The sequence below is a fragment of the Calliphora vicina genome, chromosome 5 (genome assembly GCF_958450345.1).
Source record: "Calliphora vicina chromosome 5, idCalVici1.1, whole genome shotgun sequence".
NCBI classification, from domain to species: domain Eukaryota; kingdom Metazoa; phylum Arthropoda; class Insecta; order Diptera; family Calliphoridae; genus Calliphora; species Calliphora vicina.
Genome location: NC_088784.1, coordinates 100,968,238 through 100,986,773, shown reverse-complemented (window position 1 = coordinate 100,986,773; position 18,536 = coordinate 100,968,238). Strand labels below are relative to the sequence as shown.

The 18,536-nt window shown below is 31.1% G+C and overlaps 1 protein-coding gene across 1 annotated transcript in view; it reads left to right on the top strand.

Moving 5' to 3' along the window:
• Positions 1-18,536, top strand: part of Shrm (Shroom) — a 135,706-nt gene that overhangs the window by 45,922 nt on the left and 71,248 nt on the right. Inside the window, exon 2 of the mRNA XM_065513369.1 lies at positions 12,135-12,322. Within this exon, the coding sequence (XP_065369441.1) occupies positions 12,135-12,322 (188 nt within the window). The remainder of the gene's footprint in view (positions 1-12,134; positions 12,323-18,536) is intronic.

Below are 18,536 nucleotides of genomic sequence, written 5' to 3'. Positions count from 1 at the left end.
CGTATTAAAATTGTTTACAATATTTAATAACCTTAAGATCATTTGAAAACTTTACGATATTACACAGAGAAACCAGATTCGTGATAGCAACCGAATTTGTTGCCAATCGAATGAATTTTACAGTTGTGGCTACAGAATTTTGGAAAGGGTAACAAAAGTTTGGTTGCTTCAACCGAAATTCTTCATTATCAACTGACTTTCTGCTGGTAGGACTGAAAAATTCGATGTGTGCAACCGACTCATTCAATTGGCAACAAATTCGGTTGCTATCACGAATCTGTTTTTTTTTCTGTGTAGAATTTTCACAATATTTCGGTATTTGAAAAATTTGCAATATTTGAAATTTTATGATATTTACAATTTTGAAATAACTGAAAATTTTGCATAACGATATTTGAAAAAATATTCAATATTGAAAATTTTACGATATTTAAAAAATATTGCATTATTTGAACTTTTAAAATATTTTATAATTTTTTGTTTTTTGAAACTTTTACGATAATTGAAATTTGTAAGTTATTGAAAATTTTCCAATATTTTTACGATATTCCAAAAAAAAGTTAAAATTTTACAAAAATATATTTCAAAATATTCGAAATTTTTTTACGATATTTGAAAATTTAAAAACAATTGAACGATATTTGAACAATTTTGTCAAATTAAAAATTTGTATAATATTTGAAAAATATTTGACAAATTTTAAATATTAGAAACATTTTACGATATTTGAAAATTTTGGAATATTTGAAAATTTTGCAATATTGTAACAAACATTCAAAAATGTTTAAACATTTCGATATTAACGTATTTCAAATTTTAAAAAAATTTAAAATTTTACAATACAGTAGTTTTGACTTACCTGCCTTTTACTTAAGAGCATTTAGCATATAAGTGCACAAAACTTGTGTTTTGTATATTTATTTACCAAACTCCATATAAATTCGTTAATTTAAGTGCATTGTTCATACCTGCACATTTAAGATAAGTGCATAATACTTTTAGAAGCTTTAACCTTCGCTTTACCAATACCCACCCACACCGTTTTTATTGGTTTAATATTTTTTTTTAATTTTGTTTCGATTTAAATGAAATTTATACTCACTGAACAAATTTTAAGGTTCTATAGAATTTAATAGAAACATTTTAAACTTTTTATAAGGTTTTTTAAATTTTTTAAAATTTCATTCGTCGCATATATTTATAAAAGTGTAGTGTCACCCGGGTGGGTATTGGTAAACCATGTACATAAAAAACCTTTGGTAATGCGAAGGTTAACTGGTTTTCATGAAAAAATTTAATTTAGCTGCCTAATACAAAATTAAATCAAAACAAATAAGAAAAATACGATTTTGAATGAAAAAATATGTTGTAAACTTCTTAATAATTTTAAAAGTAGCTAAAATATCAATTTGACGTTATTTTTAGACGGAAAAATCACAAAGCTTCATGTAAATTATTTGCCGTTAGCTGCTTTTTTTTTGGCAGTAAACTGTAAATGCACTTACCAGCATCAATGAGCAGGTAAGTGCATTGAGGTTAACTGCATTTTTAACTTACCTGCACAAAATATCGTGCGAAGTTGATTGTGCAGGTAAGTCAAAATTACTGTATATGAATTTTCTTACAATATTTAAAAATTTAAATATTTGAAGAATTTTGCAATATTTGATAACTTTAAGAAGTTTGAATTTGTACAATATTTTGATATTTGAAAAATTTCCTATATTTGAAATTTTATGATATTGACAATTTTGAAATATTTGAAAATTTTGCAATACTTCAATGATATTTGAAAAATTTGGAAATTTTACGATATTAATAAATTAATTTTATTTAGTTAGTTCAGCTTGAGCTCAACTTTAAACATTTTACGATACAATTTTTAATTTGAAAGTTTTACGAATTAGAAATATTTTTTTAAAATTTTAATGGTATTCAAAAAATTTTGCAACATAAAAATATTCAACGATATTTGAATTTTTTACAATATTTGAAAACTTAACGATAGTTTAAAAATTTACAATTTTTAAATTGAAAATTTTAAGATATTGCATAAATTTTTCAGTATTTTACAATATTCCAAAAATGTTGCCACATAAAAAATTCAACCATATGTATTTGAAAATTTTACAAAATTAGCATATTTGACGATATTTTAAAATTTTACAATATTTCAATGATTTTGCAAAACATACAATACATATTTCAAAAATTTACAATACTGAATAATTCTCTATAATTGTTGAAAATGTTTATAATCCGAATATTCATCAAAACTCGATCGATATTTCTTATGATTCTTAATTAATATTATTCTCGAATGAAGGTTTTGCTACCACAAACTGACTGACAGATGGTCAAATTGCGAATCGTCTGAAATGGTTGTTCTCAAAGGTGTGTATGAAAATTATTAGAATAAAGTTTGACAGTGATGGTCTGAAACTAAATAACCTGAAATTCAAAGCATATAAAGGTTCTCCAAAGTGAAGATAATTGAGTGCGAAATATTTGAAAATTTTTAAATATTAACATTCACATTATCGAGTGCAAAAATGCTCATTAACATTAAACAAAATTCAAACCCATCTTTCTCGAAATATAACAAATGGTTTTAACTGTTCACAATATATCCACATAATATTTTTCGATAGTGTTTAAGCTATCATATACGAACTCCTCAGTCACACCGTGAAAATATCTAGATCGAATTCCAAAAGAATTCTCAATTGAAATTGCTTAAGAATCGGTATTGATATCATCAGTAAATATTCGAAATCGAAAGATTTGCGAAAGTGAGCAACAGATGAACTCTAGGAACTCTTTCTTTAGTCGTTCTCGAATATTTTATCTATGAAATGTGGGAGAAATGTTTGATGTTGATTTCATTAGCGAAAGTTTGGGTCAAGCATCATACGTTTCCTGTCGTGTTCTATTACACATATTTCCGACATTTATGAACCGATATTGCTGATTTACAATACCAAAATTCTGAAACAAATATCTGATAAATTGTTGACATTTTTGGATGCGTAAGACATTTAGGGTTTGTGAAAACTTAATTATAACATGATTACCAACTATTATTAAGGATTTAATTCGAATATTTCATAATTGGAGATAATTTGTTAAAAAGAAGAACCCATACATTTAATATATAATTGCGTGATAATATTCTGCAAATTTTATATATAAATTCTTTAATAAAGAAAAAAGAGCTGCAGTGTATTATTTTCAAAATTTCAATTATTATTCAAAAAAAGTCTTACTTAATAATACTTTACAAAGATTCGTTTGTTTTTATTTCATATTTTGTGCTGCCATAATCAGATTAATAATAATTATATTCGTAAAAAAAAAACTTCTTAACTTGTACCAAACGACAAAACATGACATCAGTGAGTCAGTCATTCAGTCACTGAAGCATACTTCCCGAAAGTGTTTTGTGGCGCCAAGCATTTTAATCAAAAGCGTCAAAGTTGTGACTACATGTTCCTAAGGCAAATTCAAGAAAAAAAAACAAACAAGCTACAAGAAGTAAAAACAAATGAAATAAATTCCAAGCCAACAATCAAGCGACAACCAACGCATCTGGTTAAATTGCAAAACATTTGTTTAATTTTTTATTTATTTTTTTTTGCATTTAGCCAAGTCTAGTCTTTGCTGAAACAAAAATAAAAAAACGCCAGGCTGCCACACTTCATTTAAATACCAAAAGAAGCAACCATGTAAACAACAGAGTTGTATGTACTTAAATACATATATGTAAAATGTATAAATACATTTCGCCGTAAAGTATTTAACAATTTTAGCATTTAGTTTGGCTAGTTACTATACTAAGCCTTAACAGCTAAAAGCTGGGGTAACTTTTGCATTGGAGGGGGTTTAAAATTTAGCCGCCAACTTATTTATTTTTTTCCATTTATAATGTTATAATAATCATACATATGTATAAACTAAACAACAGTAACATTAAATCAACTTAAGAGTTGCTTTGTTTTTTTTTTTTGTTTTCTTTTGTTGTATTGAACTGCTGGCTGGCTATGGCTGGCTCTGGCTGGTATGCCCAAAGGGGGCTTGGTTTCTTCTTACCCATAAATCGCTTCGTCCATAACCATAGTTTGAAAAAAAATAATAATAATAATAAAAAAAACTACTTAAGATTTAGATTTGAAATCGTATTACAAATAAAAGACAACAACAATAATAGTAGCTAAACAAAAAATCAGATATTAAAATTATTGGCATACGAACCCAGCGGCGAAATTTTTGAGGCCTTCAGCTATAAGGCCTTCTGTAAGACCTTCCTGGACCTTTTTTTAGATCCAGTACTCATGCTCGCTTGCCTTCTCAGGAAGACCTTATGGAAGGCCTACCTGCTCCCTTCTTTTTGTTGCTACAAACGTAGTACAAGCAGAAAATACCGTTAAAAACTCACATTCCAAAGACAAAACTACAAATACAAAAAAATGCAAAAAGTGAAGAGAAAAAAATAAATAAACTTAAAATAGTTTTGCTTTAATTCTTGGTCAAAGCGGTTGTGAGAATTTTTTACTTGGTCATTATTGGATTTTATTATAAAACAATTAAAATAAATAAGATATCGTTTAGGCCGGGTAAGTTATTAAATTTTAAACATAGTTTAGGCTTAATCAAAGATACAATTTATTTAACAAAATTTATTTACAAAAGGCCTGAAAACAAGCCTGTGAAGAAGACCTGCTACCAGGCCTGTTGAAGAAGGCCTTCTATCAGGCCTGTTAAAGAAGGCCTTGGCTGGCTAGGACATCGTGTGTAAAAAATGTATGAGTATGGAATGGGTCAATAAGTCCTTGTGTCTGCTAAATAAGGCCTTCCAGAAGGCCTGCTTACTACTTCTTTTCGCCGCTGGGAATGTATATAGAAATAATAAATACATACATATAAACATAAACAAATACCTAAAATATAAAATGAAATAATCATAAGTTTTGTATTGACTACCAAAATACAGTCAATGACAAAAAATAGTTTCTTTAAAAAAAAAATTATTGAGAATTATGTTTGCAAATATCTCAGTAAGACAATAGCTTGGTAACTTTTCATAATCTTTAAAAAAATATAGAAATAAAATTTAAAGTAAAATTTACAAAAAAGTCAATCAGAAATTCGAACATTTTATGATATATTTTTTGTGGTACTTTTCCTATTGACATTTTTTTCCGATATAAATTTTTTTGGATATATGAATTTCTTACCATAAGCTTCTAATATGAAATAGTTATTTATTTAACATTTTAGTTATTTACTTCAAGGGGACCTGAAAAGGTACCAGCATAGGGAAAACGGGAATTCGAATTTTATTTTAAATTTATAAGGCAAACAAGTAAGAGGGCCATATTCGGCTGTGCCGAATCTTATATACCCTTCACCAAATTATATTTCAAAATAAAAATTTTAAAAATTTTTTCAAATTTTTTTTTTAATTTTTTTAAAAAATATTTTTTCCATATTGTCTAAATTAATGACTTCGTAATCCAGATATATGTATATAAAAAATCGAGGTTGTCATGGTCTTTTCCTTATAACAGCCTTTTGTTTGCCGATTTTCTCGATTTTAAATAGCAACCGAACCGGGTCTACAGTTGATATTGATGAATAAATCATGTTGGGGTCTACGGAAAGTTGATTTCAACATACAGTCGGCCAATGGCAATATCGACTCCGCTATCTATAACGATCAAAAATATATATAATTTGTGGGATCGCAAATGAAAAATGTAGAAATTACAAACAGAATGACAAACTTATTTAAACCCTTGCCGCTTATGGTGAATGGTATAAACATTTTTTAAAAAAATTTGGTTTGAGTCCCAAAAAATTTGATATTTTAAAAGTTCCAGCCTCAAGACCGTTCAAGGACCTAAAACCGAATCTGTAAATGTACTTTTTTTAATATTTAAGATTAATGACAAAGTGGAAAGCGGGACTTAATTGTACTTTTACTGGCAATTTTCTAAAATATTGCAGCTAGAATTAATGACTGAAGTAAGAATCCGGAAATGAGGCAATGTTTCGAAAAATTAATTCCTAATTCAATTTTAAAAATCAAATTAAATTTTATTTCTTTATCATTCCCTTAATACATTCAATACGAATTAATTCTTTGTTACTTCCTTAATACTTCGAATTCATTCTTTGTAGAATTAATTCCTTATTGAATCTTTCAGATTTTCTGTAATTATAAAATAGCCAAGGCGAATTTCTATACCAAGTGGTGGCAGTGGCGAATTCAGGCAAATACGAGCGAATTCATTAATTTTTTTTTATATGGAGTTTGACATTCTCAACAATGAGAGAGTTGTTTCGAATATCAAACTCCATATCAAGGCGAATTCATACAAGGTGGTGTCAGTTCTACAAAAACAACGTTTGGTCTTAACAAATGTCAAAAAACCAAAATGAAAAATTAAACAAATAAGTATTTAAACTTAATATAGTGTAGATAATTGAATAGTGAGGGCTTAACTTATTTATGTAAACAATAAATATTTTGTTAATAAGCTTAGAATATGTAGATATTTAAATATAAAAACAAGCTTTGACAGTTGTTAGAACCAAAAAGCGAAAAAAAAATGATCAGCTGTTTGACTGACTCCACCTTGTATAAATTCACCTTGCTCCATATCAAGGCGAATCAGACGACAGAAGAACAGCTGATTATCACTTGTGTTTGTTGTGGCGAAAAATACAACAAATCCAAAACCACAGGCAACTTTGACAGTTCACTTACCTTTTTACAAAAACAAGGTACCTGTTTGTTTTTGTATATGTTGTATTTGTTGTAGTTCTGTCCTTTTATAAATTCGCCTTGCTCCATATATAAAAAATTTATGAATTCGCTCATATTTTCCTGAATTCGCCACTGCCACCAACTGCTATATAAATTCGCCTTGAAAATAGCTTAATAAAATTGTTTCAATGATTAAATTTTTTGTTCAAAGGTGCCATCGGCAGCACAGCTGATTATAGAAATAGCACGCACAAATGTCAAACTACATATATAAAAAATATCCGCCCGTATGTCAAACTCTATATATAAAAAATAAGTGAATTCGCCTGTATTTATTTCAATTCGCCACTGCTGTCACCTTGTTAAATACGCCTTGAACAAAACTGAATGAAAGAAAATATTCAAATTCAATTTGGATTAGATTTAAATTAACAAAAATTCAAAGGATGATTGAATTCTGTTATGAATTAATTCCAATATGTATTGATTCAACAATAAATGAATTATATTAAAATAACAGACTTTGAATGAAGCTAAAGAATTTGTTTTTGTGGATTCTGAATTAAGCTCAAATTGAATTAATTCGAAAGTCTGAATTAATACCCAGAAAGAAGGAATTAGGCGCCCATGTTAACGGGTGCAGTATAAACCCATAAAGGGGGATTTTATGGTACTTTTTGTGCTTGATGGTACTTTTTTATGGTTTTAAACAGATCAACTTAGAAGCAGCAGTTTAGTTTTATATCTTTTTTTAATATTTATAGTTAAAAAAGAAAAATTTTTATTATCAAAATGTACATTTTTATTATTACTAATTTCATGAAACCAGAAATTCGTCACATATTCTCCAAATGGTACTTTTTGATTCTTTTTTTGACTCACATGAAATGGGCCACATATCTTCCTAAATGGGGCCAAAATTCGTAAAGGGGGACATAGTGGTAATTTTTATTTCATATTGTCGTTTTTTTTTAATATTTGTTTTGATTAAAGAACAGAAAAAAATGAAATTATGTTCCTGATTATATTAATAAGTCACATTAGAGGATATTTATGGTACTTTTTATGTCTTCTAATGGTAATTTTTAAATTTTCCTAGCAAAATAATTCTGCAGAATTAATTAATGATCTTTTCGAGCTAGTAACGTGACTGATTTTGTAATAGTTCTCTTCCCAGAAGAGATAATTTGGCATATATGTGAGTGAGGTATACATTAAGCAAAGACAATCTCTGTGGTACCTTTTTTTCAAAGAATGCTACTTTTTTGTTTTTTCTAAATAAATTAATGTAAGGAACCAGTAACGAAATTAGTTTTGTAAGAGTTATCTTCCCAGTAAGGAAATGTTATCATATATGAAGCTATCATTAGGCAAATAGAGTCTGTGTGGTACTTTTTCTTTATTTTAAAGGTACTTTTTGGAGTTTTCCTAAATAATTAAACCCAAGGCAGGATAAGACCTCAGTTTAAGCTAATAGAAATGCGTCACTAAAGCTAGTTAATTTATAATTCATAACACAAAAACAACTGCAATTTCTACTTCTTTTGTGCTTTTTGGGAAGTTGTTTTTTGTTGGTAGTAATTTAAATTTATTAAGTTTAACCACCTATTATCCAAAGTTTAGAAAACGCATTTTTATGGACATTTTGTTTTATTAACTTTTAAAAGCATACAAATTTCATTATGAATTAAAAAATTAAAATTTGTGTTAAACCAAACTTATCTTATCCCCTTTGTCGCTGGCTGTATTTACCATTTCAAATTATTAGATACTTATTTTCGAAAATATTTGCTCATTTAATTAAAGAAAACCACAAATATTTATTGTTATTCAATTGAAATGTTTAAAATGTTTCAATTGAAAACTAAAAAAAAAACTACATGTTATTACGCAAAACCTTTTTCTGTTTAAAGGTTTACTGATTTTGCTGCTGTTTCCACTCATTATATTACTTGGAAAGATAAGTTTGAAGTGGCTAAAGATTGTCTGCATCTTCAAACAAAATCCAGTAACCATGAAATGTTAACAACATTATTATGGAGGCAGCCAAACTGAATGAATTTGAAATTAAAAGTCCAAGTATATAGACTATGATTGACTTTCGCTGACAATTCCTTTAAATAAGAGCTATTTTTTTGTAAAAAAAAAATAAAGCTACTTTATTTGTTAGGGTATGGTAAATAGCTATTGGATTTTGTAACTGGTTTCTTATCTAGAAAGTCTGTAATAGGTGAGAAATTGGCTTAAATTTATTTACCAAGGTTGGCTACAGTTCTTACTATAAATGAGTTATTAAAGTCATTACTTGTAAGTAGTTTGGTAATATCAAAGTAATAACTTATTTGTAAGCGATTGTGATAAGTGGGAAGTGTCAGCATATTAGCATTTGATCACAGTACTTGCTAATGAAAGTTGTTGCCGGTTTGTTAGCACTTTCAGTTCGAATTTAATTTTCTATAAATATTTTTTTGTTTGTTTTTAATTTCAAACTTTAAAGTCTATAATTTGCCCTGTTGTGATTATGCATGATGATGACTCTATTGTTGTTTTTATTGTCTTTTGAAAATCTTCCATTTTTGTATTTTATTGTTGTGTTTTTTTTCTAAAGCTTTCTTTGCTAATTTTCGGTTAATGACCATTTGTAAGCTGCTCTAGCTCTAGTATTAACCATCAAGCGCATTACAAAGAGTACTTGGTTATTTTAGCTTAACTGGCCCCAAAAAATATTTGTTTTTTATTTACGTTAAAAAAGGCAAAACAAATTCAACAAAGAAAGGTTAATAAAAAAATTGGATGAAATGAATTGATAAATAAAAGTTTTTTTTTTGCGTTTCTTGTTGTCGTACATGATTTTTTGGCGGGCATGTTTTATATTTTTTTCAAGATGCTCTTGAATTGTTACATGATAAAAAAAACTAAATAAAACAATAATAATGTAAAAAAGTTTCTTTTGTTTAATTGAAAACCTATAGTTTGTAGAGTTTTTGTGTTAACTGGCAATTAAAAACATTGTAAGAGAAAATTATAGTGATTTAAAGGGGGAAGTTGTAAAAAATTCAAAAAAAATAATATAAATTTATGAACTGATTTTTTAATAACAACCCAATGTGAGCCACAAAAAAGACTCAAGATATTTGAAAAAAATATGCATAATTTTTCACGTTGAAAACAGTAAGGAGGCTCATAAATGTTATATAAATAAAATTGGATATATTTTGTTGAAACTGAAAGTAAGTGATCATTTTAAACTTACGGATTTGGGGAAGAAGTTTGATCTTTAGTTTAGTCTAGTCCCTAGTTTCGTCTCTAGTCTAGTGTCTAGTCTAGTCTCTAGTCTAGTCTCTAATCTAGTCTCTAGTCTAGTCTCTAATCTAGTCTCTAGTCTAGTCTCTAGTCTAGTCTCAAGTCTAGTCTAGTCTCCAGTCTAGTCTCTAGTCTAGTCTCTAGTCTAGTCTCTAGTCTAGTCTCTAGTCTAGTCTCTAGTCTAGTCTAGTCTAGTCTCTAGTCTAGTCTAGTCTAGTCTCTAGTCTAGTCTCTAGTCTAGTCTCTAGTCTAGTCTCTAGTCTAGTCTCTAGTCTAGTCTCTAGTCTAGTCTCTAGTCTAGTCTCTAGTCTAGTCTCTAGTCTAGTCTCTAGTCTAGTCTCTAGTCTAGTCTCTAGTCTAGTCTCTAGTCTAGTCTCTAGTCTAGTCTCTAGTCTAGTCTCTAGTCTAGTCTCTAGTCTAGTCTCTAGTCTAGTCTCTAGTCTAGTCTCTAGTCTAGTCTCTAGTCTAGTCTCTAGTCTAGTCTCTAGTCTAGTCTCTAGTTCTAGTCTCTAGTCTAGTCTCTAGTCTAGTCTCTAGTCTAGTCTCTAGTCTAGTCTGTACCAATCAGAAATCAGTTATATGACTGATTTTGTATTAATTCCTTTTCTTCTTGGTCTCAGTAGTACTTTTTCCTTCATGAAATGGTACTTTTTTTGTTAACAAACCATTATAAATATTGCTCTGACCTCAATAATAAAAACCACTACCACCCTGGGTCAAACAAACATAATGAAACCATTTGAAAATCCCATTTATTTTCCTATAAAAATCTGCCGTTAAAGAAATGTAATTAATTTAGTTTAAGTTAAGAATCTTTTTAGAGTTTTTGTGTCTCAATTATCATTAGATCTAATATGTGGCAGGTATTCGAGGTATACTGCCACAATATTTATACAATATAAAACAATATTTCAACAATGATATCATTGTCTCTTAATCTAACACACAAAAATTTCTCTAAATATTTATAAGACAGACTTTCCCATTTTAATCTGTGGCTGCAACATTTTACTACATGTTGTTTTGTTGCTTGCTACACTATAAAATTTATAGAAGACACTAAATATAACAAAAAAAAATAAACACAAGACAACACAACATAAAAAACATGACTCTATTTTATCAAATGTTCAAAATGTTATCGAAACAATGAGATCGTTAGAAAAAATACCACAAATAGAAAAAGAAAACAGAAAATTTACGCATTTTGTTGCAAAGAATCTGCAATAATTTATTTTCTAACGGCAGCATGCAACCAACAACTTTATGTTGCAGTATGTATTTCTTTTTCGCTTTTTATTTAATGTTGTTTGTTGCAACACACTCGCGCACCACAAACAGTTAATTGTTTTGCTGCAAAATGCCACAAAAATTAGAACACGCAGTTTTTTTACTTCACGTTCGAACGTGTAAGAGGCTATTTACCAACTTGCAACACTTTACTAAGAACATCAATAACAACAAAATAGAGATAGAGCAAAAGAGCAGCCAAAGCCATTAGAGTCAGTTGCACCTCAAATTCAGTTTAGTTTGTTGTTTTTTTTTTCAATGCGTAATTTATTTTTTTCTTATTTAAAACTGTTTATCTTACACAAACTTCCAAAGTTATGCGTACTTTCCTGTAGTTCTGGGAATTAAAAGTGGACTGGCGAATAGTGTTCAATATTGTTTATTTAACTGGTGATGTAACTAGTCCCTTTTAACATGTGGTTGTCCAAGGAGTAGAAAATTCATTCCTCCCTTAGTCCCAGTTAAGAGGTGAATTTTCTTTTATATTCCCAATTCTATTTCTCCAACGAACTCAGGCTTTCGCCAATAAAACACGCTTAGATATATTAGTTAGAGTCTTAGAAAGTTACAATTAACCCCAACATACATAACTCAGGCACAGAAATGCGCCAATTGACCTAACAATACATGACTCCTGCTTGGTCTCTTGTGTAATAGATAAAGTGCTACATTGCCACCACAAGAACTAGCGGATTATATATATATATTGTATGTAAATATTTATATTAAGTTTAAATGTTAATTTATCAATTTTGTTTGTTTTTCTTTACAGGATGATATTGGCGATCAATGCGGTTTAACTAAAGCTGGTTTAGAGGAATACACCATGAGATCAAATTCATTTTACGATAATCCCGTCTTGTATCATCATCAGAAACAATCATCGTATGCCCAATCGGAAGGCTATCACAGTTATGTCTCCAGTTCGGATTCAACATCAGCAACGCCAATGTTAGATCGGTAGGTTTTTATGTAATTTAATGTATAAAATGTATTAATTAACCAAAAGTTTAATTATTTAATAAAATTAGTTTAGTTTTAAACAGAGAGTCTAAAGTCTAGTCTCTAGTCTAGTTTCTAGTCTAGTTTCTAGTCTAGTTTCTAGTCTAGTCTGTAGTCTAGTTTTTTTTTCTTTTTATTGAAGATGGAAACCTTACATAGGTCCCAGATGGGTATGTCGGATTCATACCGACTAAAACCACCTCCATCGTCAACACCATAGTCCGCGGGACTGCCATCAAGTAATACTTTGCGGCGCGGTCAGCTATTTTTGGTGCTTTCATTTTCCAATTGCGATTGCACTGCTGCTGTCGAAGCTGTTTCTCTTTTCTTAGTGATTCCATTACGTTTCTTATAAACTCTTTTACACGATCCCAGTTTTCCTCTGAAGCCAACATAGTATCTATGATATTCTGCGGTGTTAAACTGCTAATAATCTGTCTTTCAAGCCTTCCTCTTTCCTCTCTAAATCGTTGGCATACGAATATGACATGATCCTCGTTTTCATCAGTCTCGATGCAGACTGGATAGCTTGGTGAGTCATCATGTTTAATACGGTATAGATAACTCCAGAATCCCCCATGTCCTGTTAAGAACTGTGTCAGGTGGTAGCTGATCTCTCCATGTCTGAGATTTACATATCTCTCGATATTTGGGATCAATTTTTATGTCCATCGGCCTGCGGTAGAATTATCCCACCTTCTCTGCCAGTTTTGCATAGACACTCTCCTTTCTGTTTGTCGAATATATCTGTACTGCGTCTCTGGATTCTTTGATTTCACGTAGTGTATTTTTAAAAATTATCGTCATGTCTATTGGGATTATGCCCGCCACTACACATGATGCATCGAGAGATATAGTGCGATATCCGCAGCAGACTTTAGGACAATTTCTGCGGAAAATTGACATCATGTCTTTCCTGGAAGTACACCTGAGAACTCTCTCCCATATGGGTGAACCATATAGGAGGATTGAGTTTACAACACGCGAAAGTAGTATTTTGCGACTTTGCCATGGGCCTCCTATATTTGGCACTATCCTGACCAATGTATTCTGTAGTCTAGTCTCGTCTTTAGTCTCGTCTGTAGTCTAGTAACTAGTATCAAGACTGTAGTCTAGTCTAGTCTCTAGTCTAGTCTCTAGTCTAGTATCTAGTCTAGTATCTAGTCTAGTCTCTAGTCTAGTCTCTAGTCTAGTCTCTAGTCTAGTCTCTAGTCTAGTCTCTAGTCTAGTCTCTAGTCTAGTCTCTAGTCTAGTCTCTAGTCTAGTCTCTAGTCTAGTCTCTAGTCTAGTCTCTAGTCTAGTCTCTAGTCTAGTCTCTAGTCTAGTCTCTAGTCTAGTCTCTAGTCTAGTCTCTAGTCTAGTCTCTAGTCTAGTCTCTAGTCTACTACCTTTTAAAAAGGTACTTTTTTGAAAATTGACTTTTGACCCAGCTGAAAAAAACCTCTTCATTACAACCCTTTTAAATGCAGATCCCAAAACTTCTTACACCTTTTAGCAATATGTTTTTATATCAACCGGTAATTAGTTTAATATTGTCTTCCATAAAGTCATCTCTAATTAGTTACATGCATACAAAAATACACAAATTCCTAATAACACATCTAGTCTTCTTTCTTCCCAACCAGAGCAGGCACTCACTCACTCACATTTCATACAATTTATTCAAACAATTCCAGTATTGTCACTTTAGGAAAACTTGTATCACGATCTATTTTAAGTTTCATCTTACAAAGCATCTTGCACAGCAAAGCTAATAGTAAATGAAATAAAATAGCAAAAAAACTCAATCATCTAAGATATTCGTTGTCTTGATATACAACACGTATTATAAATATAGAATAGACTATAAATATTAACACTAAAAATACCGCAGCATTTGGTTACTTAGTTCCAGAATCTGTAACTAGTTGAGGTACTAAATACTGCAAGCAATAGATGCAATTTTGTTGTTGTCATTCAGCTTAAATGGTATAAATTAAAATGTAAAACACATGCTATTTATGACATCAAAAAGAAGCAGAAGCAGAAGCAAAACAAAAACAAACAGAATAAAATTGTAGTAAAAATATGCAACCATGCAAGTACTAGTTGCATCTAAGTATCTATCTATCTCTCTACGTACATAGATATAGTAATAAATAGTTGTGGCAGTAGTAACATTAATGTTGTTTCGATGTTTGTTCGTTTGCTGTGGTTGGTGGTAAGTAGCTGGTGGTTTGCTATGCTGCTGGTGACATGGAATTGTACGAGTTCATATTTATGGCAAAACATGAAATCAGTTATGAATGTCACCGACATTGCCACTTTTATATTATTTTTACAATTTTAGCAATGCTACACACAAACACCTTAACTACAACGACAACAACAACAACAATACGAACGAGTACTAGAGTAAATATGTTGCCAAAGAATGCGCAGAACTAGTTTCGTTTTTCTTTTCTTTTAGTCGCTTCTATTAATTCCTAAAGCATTAAACACATTCTAGACAGCAGGCTACCAACTTCAATCTGTCAAAAATAAAATGCACACGTTTATATGGAGACGATTATTTTAACGACAGCACAGCTACACGGCCACAGGACTACTCATGCCGATGTAGCCGAATTAGGCTAATTTCTATTTTTGTCAGCTACAAAACAGAAATAGTGTTGCTAATATAATAAACAAATGTAAATCAAATTAGTGCTTAAAAAAAATATATTTTTTTACTTAATTAAGAGAAGTTTCTGATAACCATATTGAAATAAATTAATAACAGGTACATAATTAATTATAACCATATATATTTTTACTCAAAATAATTGTTTCAATCTTAATTATTTTGGAATTTTGTACGATCATTTTTTATTAAAGTGGCAACACTGAATTATAAATCAGCTGTTTACTTTGTAGCTGTCGTCTTTAAAATAATTCAGTAGCTGCCACACGACTACAACTGTAACCAGCAGAATTTGTGTTCGTGTAGTCGTGTAGCCTGCTGTCTTGAATGTGTTTAATGCATAATGCAACCAACGACTATCGACTATAGCACAAAACCTTATAACTAAACAAGTAGTTTAGCAGGATTGTAATACAACGTCTAATATGACTATAACGTCAGTAACAAGAAATGACTGGCATGTATTTGATAACATGTGATTACATGTGAAAATTTCTACAGGAAAATACAGAATTATTTCAATACTGAGAGAAGATCAAGAAAGTAATATGTTGGCCCTAAAAGAAAATGTTAATTAAAGCAGTTAATGCAAGAAAACAATTTAGATATTTTGACATATTTCTGGAATAAAGCATTGGCTTTAGACAAAACTGTAGCCTTGGCTATAGACAAGACTGCAGATTAGACTACAAGTTAGATTATAGACAAGACTATATACAAAACTTTAGATAAGACTGGAGACTAAACTAGACTAGAGACTAGACTAGAGTCTGGACTAGAGACTAGACTAGAGACTTGACTAGAGACTGGACTAGAGACGATACTAGATACTAGACTAGAGACTAGACTAGAGACTAGACTAGAGACTAGACTAGATACTAGACTAGAGACTAGACTAGAGACTAGACTAGAGACTAGACTAGAGACTAGACTGGAGACTAGACTAGAGACTAGACTAGAGACTAGACTAGAGACTAGACTAGAGACTAGACTAGAGACTAGACTAGAGACTAGACTAGAGACTAGACTAGACTAGAGACTAGACTAGAGACTAGACTAGAGACTAGACTAGAGACTAGACTAGAGACTAGACTAGACTAGACTAGACTAGACTAGACTAGACTAGAGACTAGACTAGACTAGAGACTAGACTAGACTAGAGACTAGACTAGACTAGAGACTAGACTAGAGACTAGACTAGAGACTAGACTAGAGACTAGACTAGAGACTAGACTAGAGACTAGACTAGAGACTAGACTAGAGACTAGACTAGAGACTAGACTAGAGACTAGACTAGAGACTAGACTAGAGACTAGACTAGAGACTAGACTAGAGACTAGACTAGAGACTAGACTAGAGACTAGACTAGAGACTAGACTAGAGACTAGACTAGAGACTAGACTAGAGACTAGACTAGAGACTAGACTAGAGACTAGACTAGAGACTAGACTAGAGACTAGACTAGAGACTAGACTAGAGACTAGACTAGAGACTAGACTAGAGACTAGACTAGAGACTAGACTAGAGACTAGACTAGAGACTAGACTAGAGACTAGACTAGAGACTAGACTAGAGACTAGACTAGAGACTAGACTAGAGACTAGACTAGAGACTAGACTAGAGACTAGACTAGAGACTAGACTAGAGACTAGACTAGAGACTAGACTAGAGACTAGACTAGAGACTAGACTAGAGACTAGACTAGAGACTAGACTAGAGACTAGACTAGAGACTAGACTAGAGACTAGACTAGAGACTAGACTAGAGACTAGACTAGAGACTTGACTAGAGACTTGACTAGAGACTCTAGAGAGTCTAGACTAGGCCCCACGTGTTCGTTAAAATCTTTACAAAATGTTTAAAAAATGGAACTTTCAACAGTAGATGGAAAATGAAGAAACTGATATTAATCCCAAATCCAGGAAAAACACTAGGCGAACCTCAATCCTACAGGCCAATGTCTCTCTTGGACACAATAGGAAATTCCTAGAGATTTAAAAAGATTTATGGATATTGTGAACTACTCGTTAAGGTTAACAGAAAGTAACCGATAAGCGGAAACAGATAGACTGCCCCGAATTTTGGATTAATACAATGAGATCACCATTTTTCTGAACCCCACGTCAAGTAATACCGAATGGCAGTTCGACGGGGATAAGGGTCTGAAGAATGGGGGTGTGGTTTAGTACGTAGGCGTTTGTGAATCATGCATGAGACTAGAGACTAGACTAGAGACAACACTAGTGACTAGATTAGAGACTAGACTAGAGACAAAACTGTAGACTAGGCTATAGGCAAGACTTATTGTAGGCAATCAGCTAAGTAGATTGCTGATCACATCTTCTTCACTATTTTATTTATAAATTCTTCACACAATTTCCATGCATTTGCAGAATGTAACATTTAGGTTATTTTGCAAAGTTTCTCTCTGCTTCAGCCAGACTAGACTAGAGACAAAACTATAGACAAGACTATAGACAAGTCTATAGACAATACTGTACACTAGGGTACAGACAAAACTAAAAGCAAGACTATAGAAAAAACTATGGACAAGACTATAGACTAACTGTAAACAAAACTGCAGGCAAGACAATATTCAAGACTATAGACAAGACTATAGACAAGACTATGGATAAGACTATGAACAAGACTATGGACAAGAGTGTAGACTAGGATATAGACAAGAATATACTGCACAAAACTATAATTAAGACTATAGACAGTACTATAGATAAGACTAAACACAATAATATATACAGGGCAATAGACAAGACTATAGTTAAGACCACTGACAAGGCTATGTAATCAAGACTTTAATCACGTATAGACAAAACTATAGTCAATACTACTGATAGGACTTTCCACAAGACTATTGTGAACACTATCGACTTTAAGCCAGACTAAAGACATAGTCAATTCTTGAATATTTATATCAACTCACTCCTTCCATGTCATAAACTAAATGTGTGATCACTTTTAGAACTACTCCAGCATACAACTACAATTAACTTAACCAGTTCCTTTGCTCCACAATCTAACCCTTATATACTGGCAATAATAATAACACATAAATCTCATTATAAATTCTTAATCGAATTCTATATGTACGAGTACGAGTAGATTAAGTATCCAACTTTTTTAATGATACAAATGCCCGCAAACTCCATCAAAACCGTAAATACTTGAACGAACACATTTGATAGAGTTGACCTTCAACGAAAAAGAAAAAGCACTTAAATTATTGTTCATATTCCAAGCAGTATACAAAGTAAAAAAAACAATAAAAACAAAATCAAACACTTTGGCATGGTGGAGTAGTTAGAAGTAGTGGTGGTGCCGCTGGCTACAATAAAAAAAACAACAATCAAAAACTTAAATTCAATTTGAAAAGAGTAACAACAACTAAATCTAGCTACAACAAACAAATCACAGTTTTTAGTTGTATGTTCGATTCAAGCGAGGAGTCAGTGTTTAAGTGCAGTTTAAACTTTAGTCTCCTTAACAATGGTT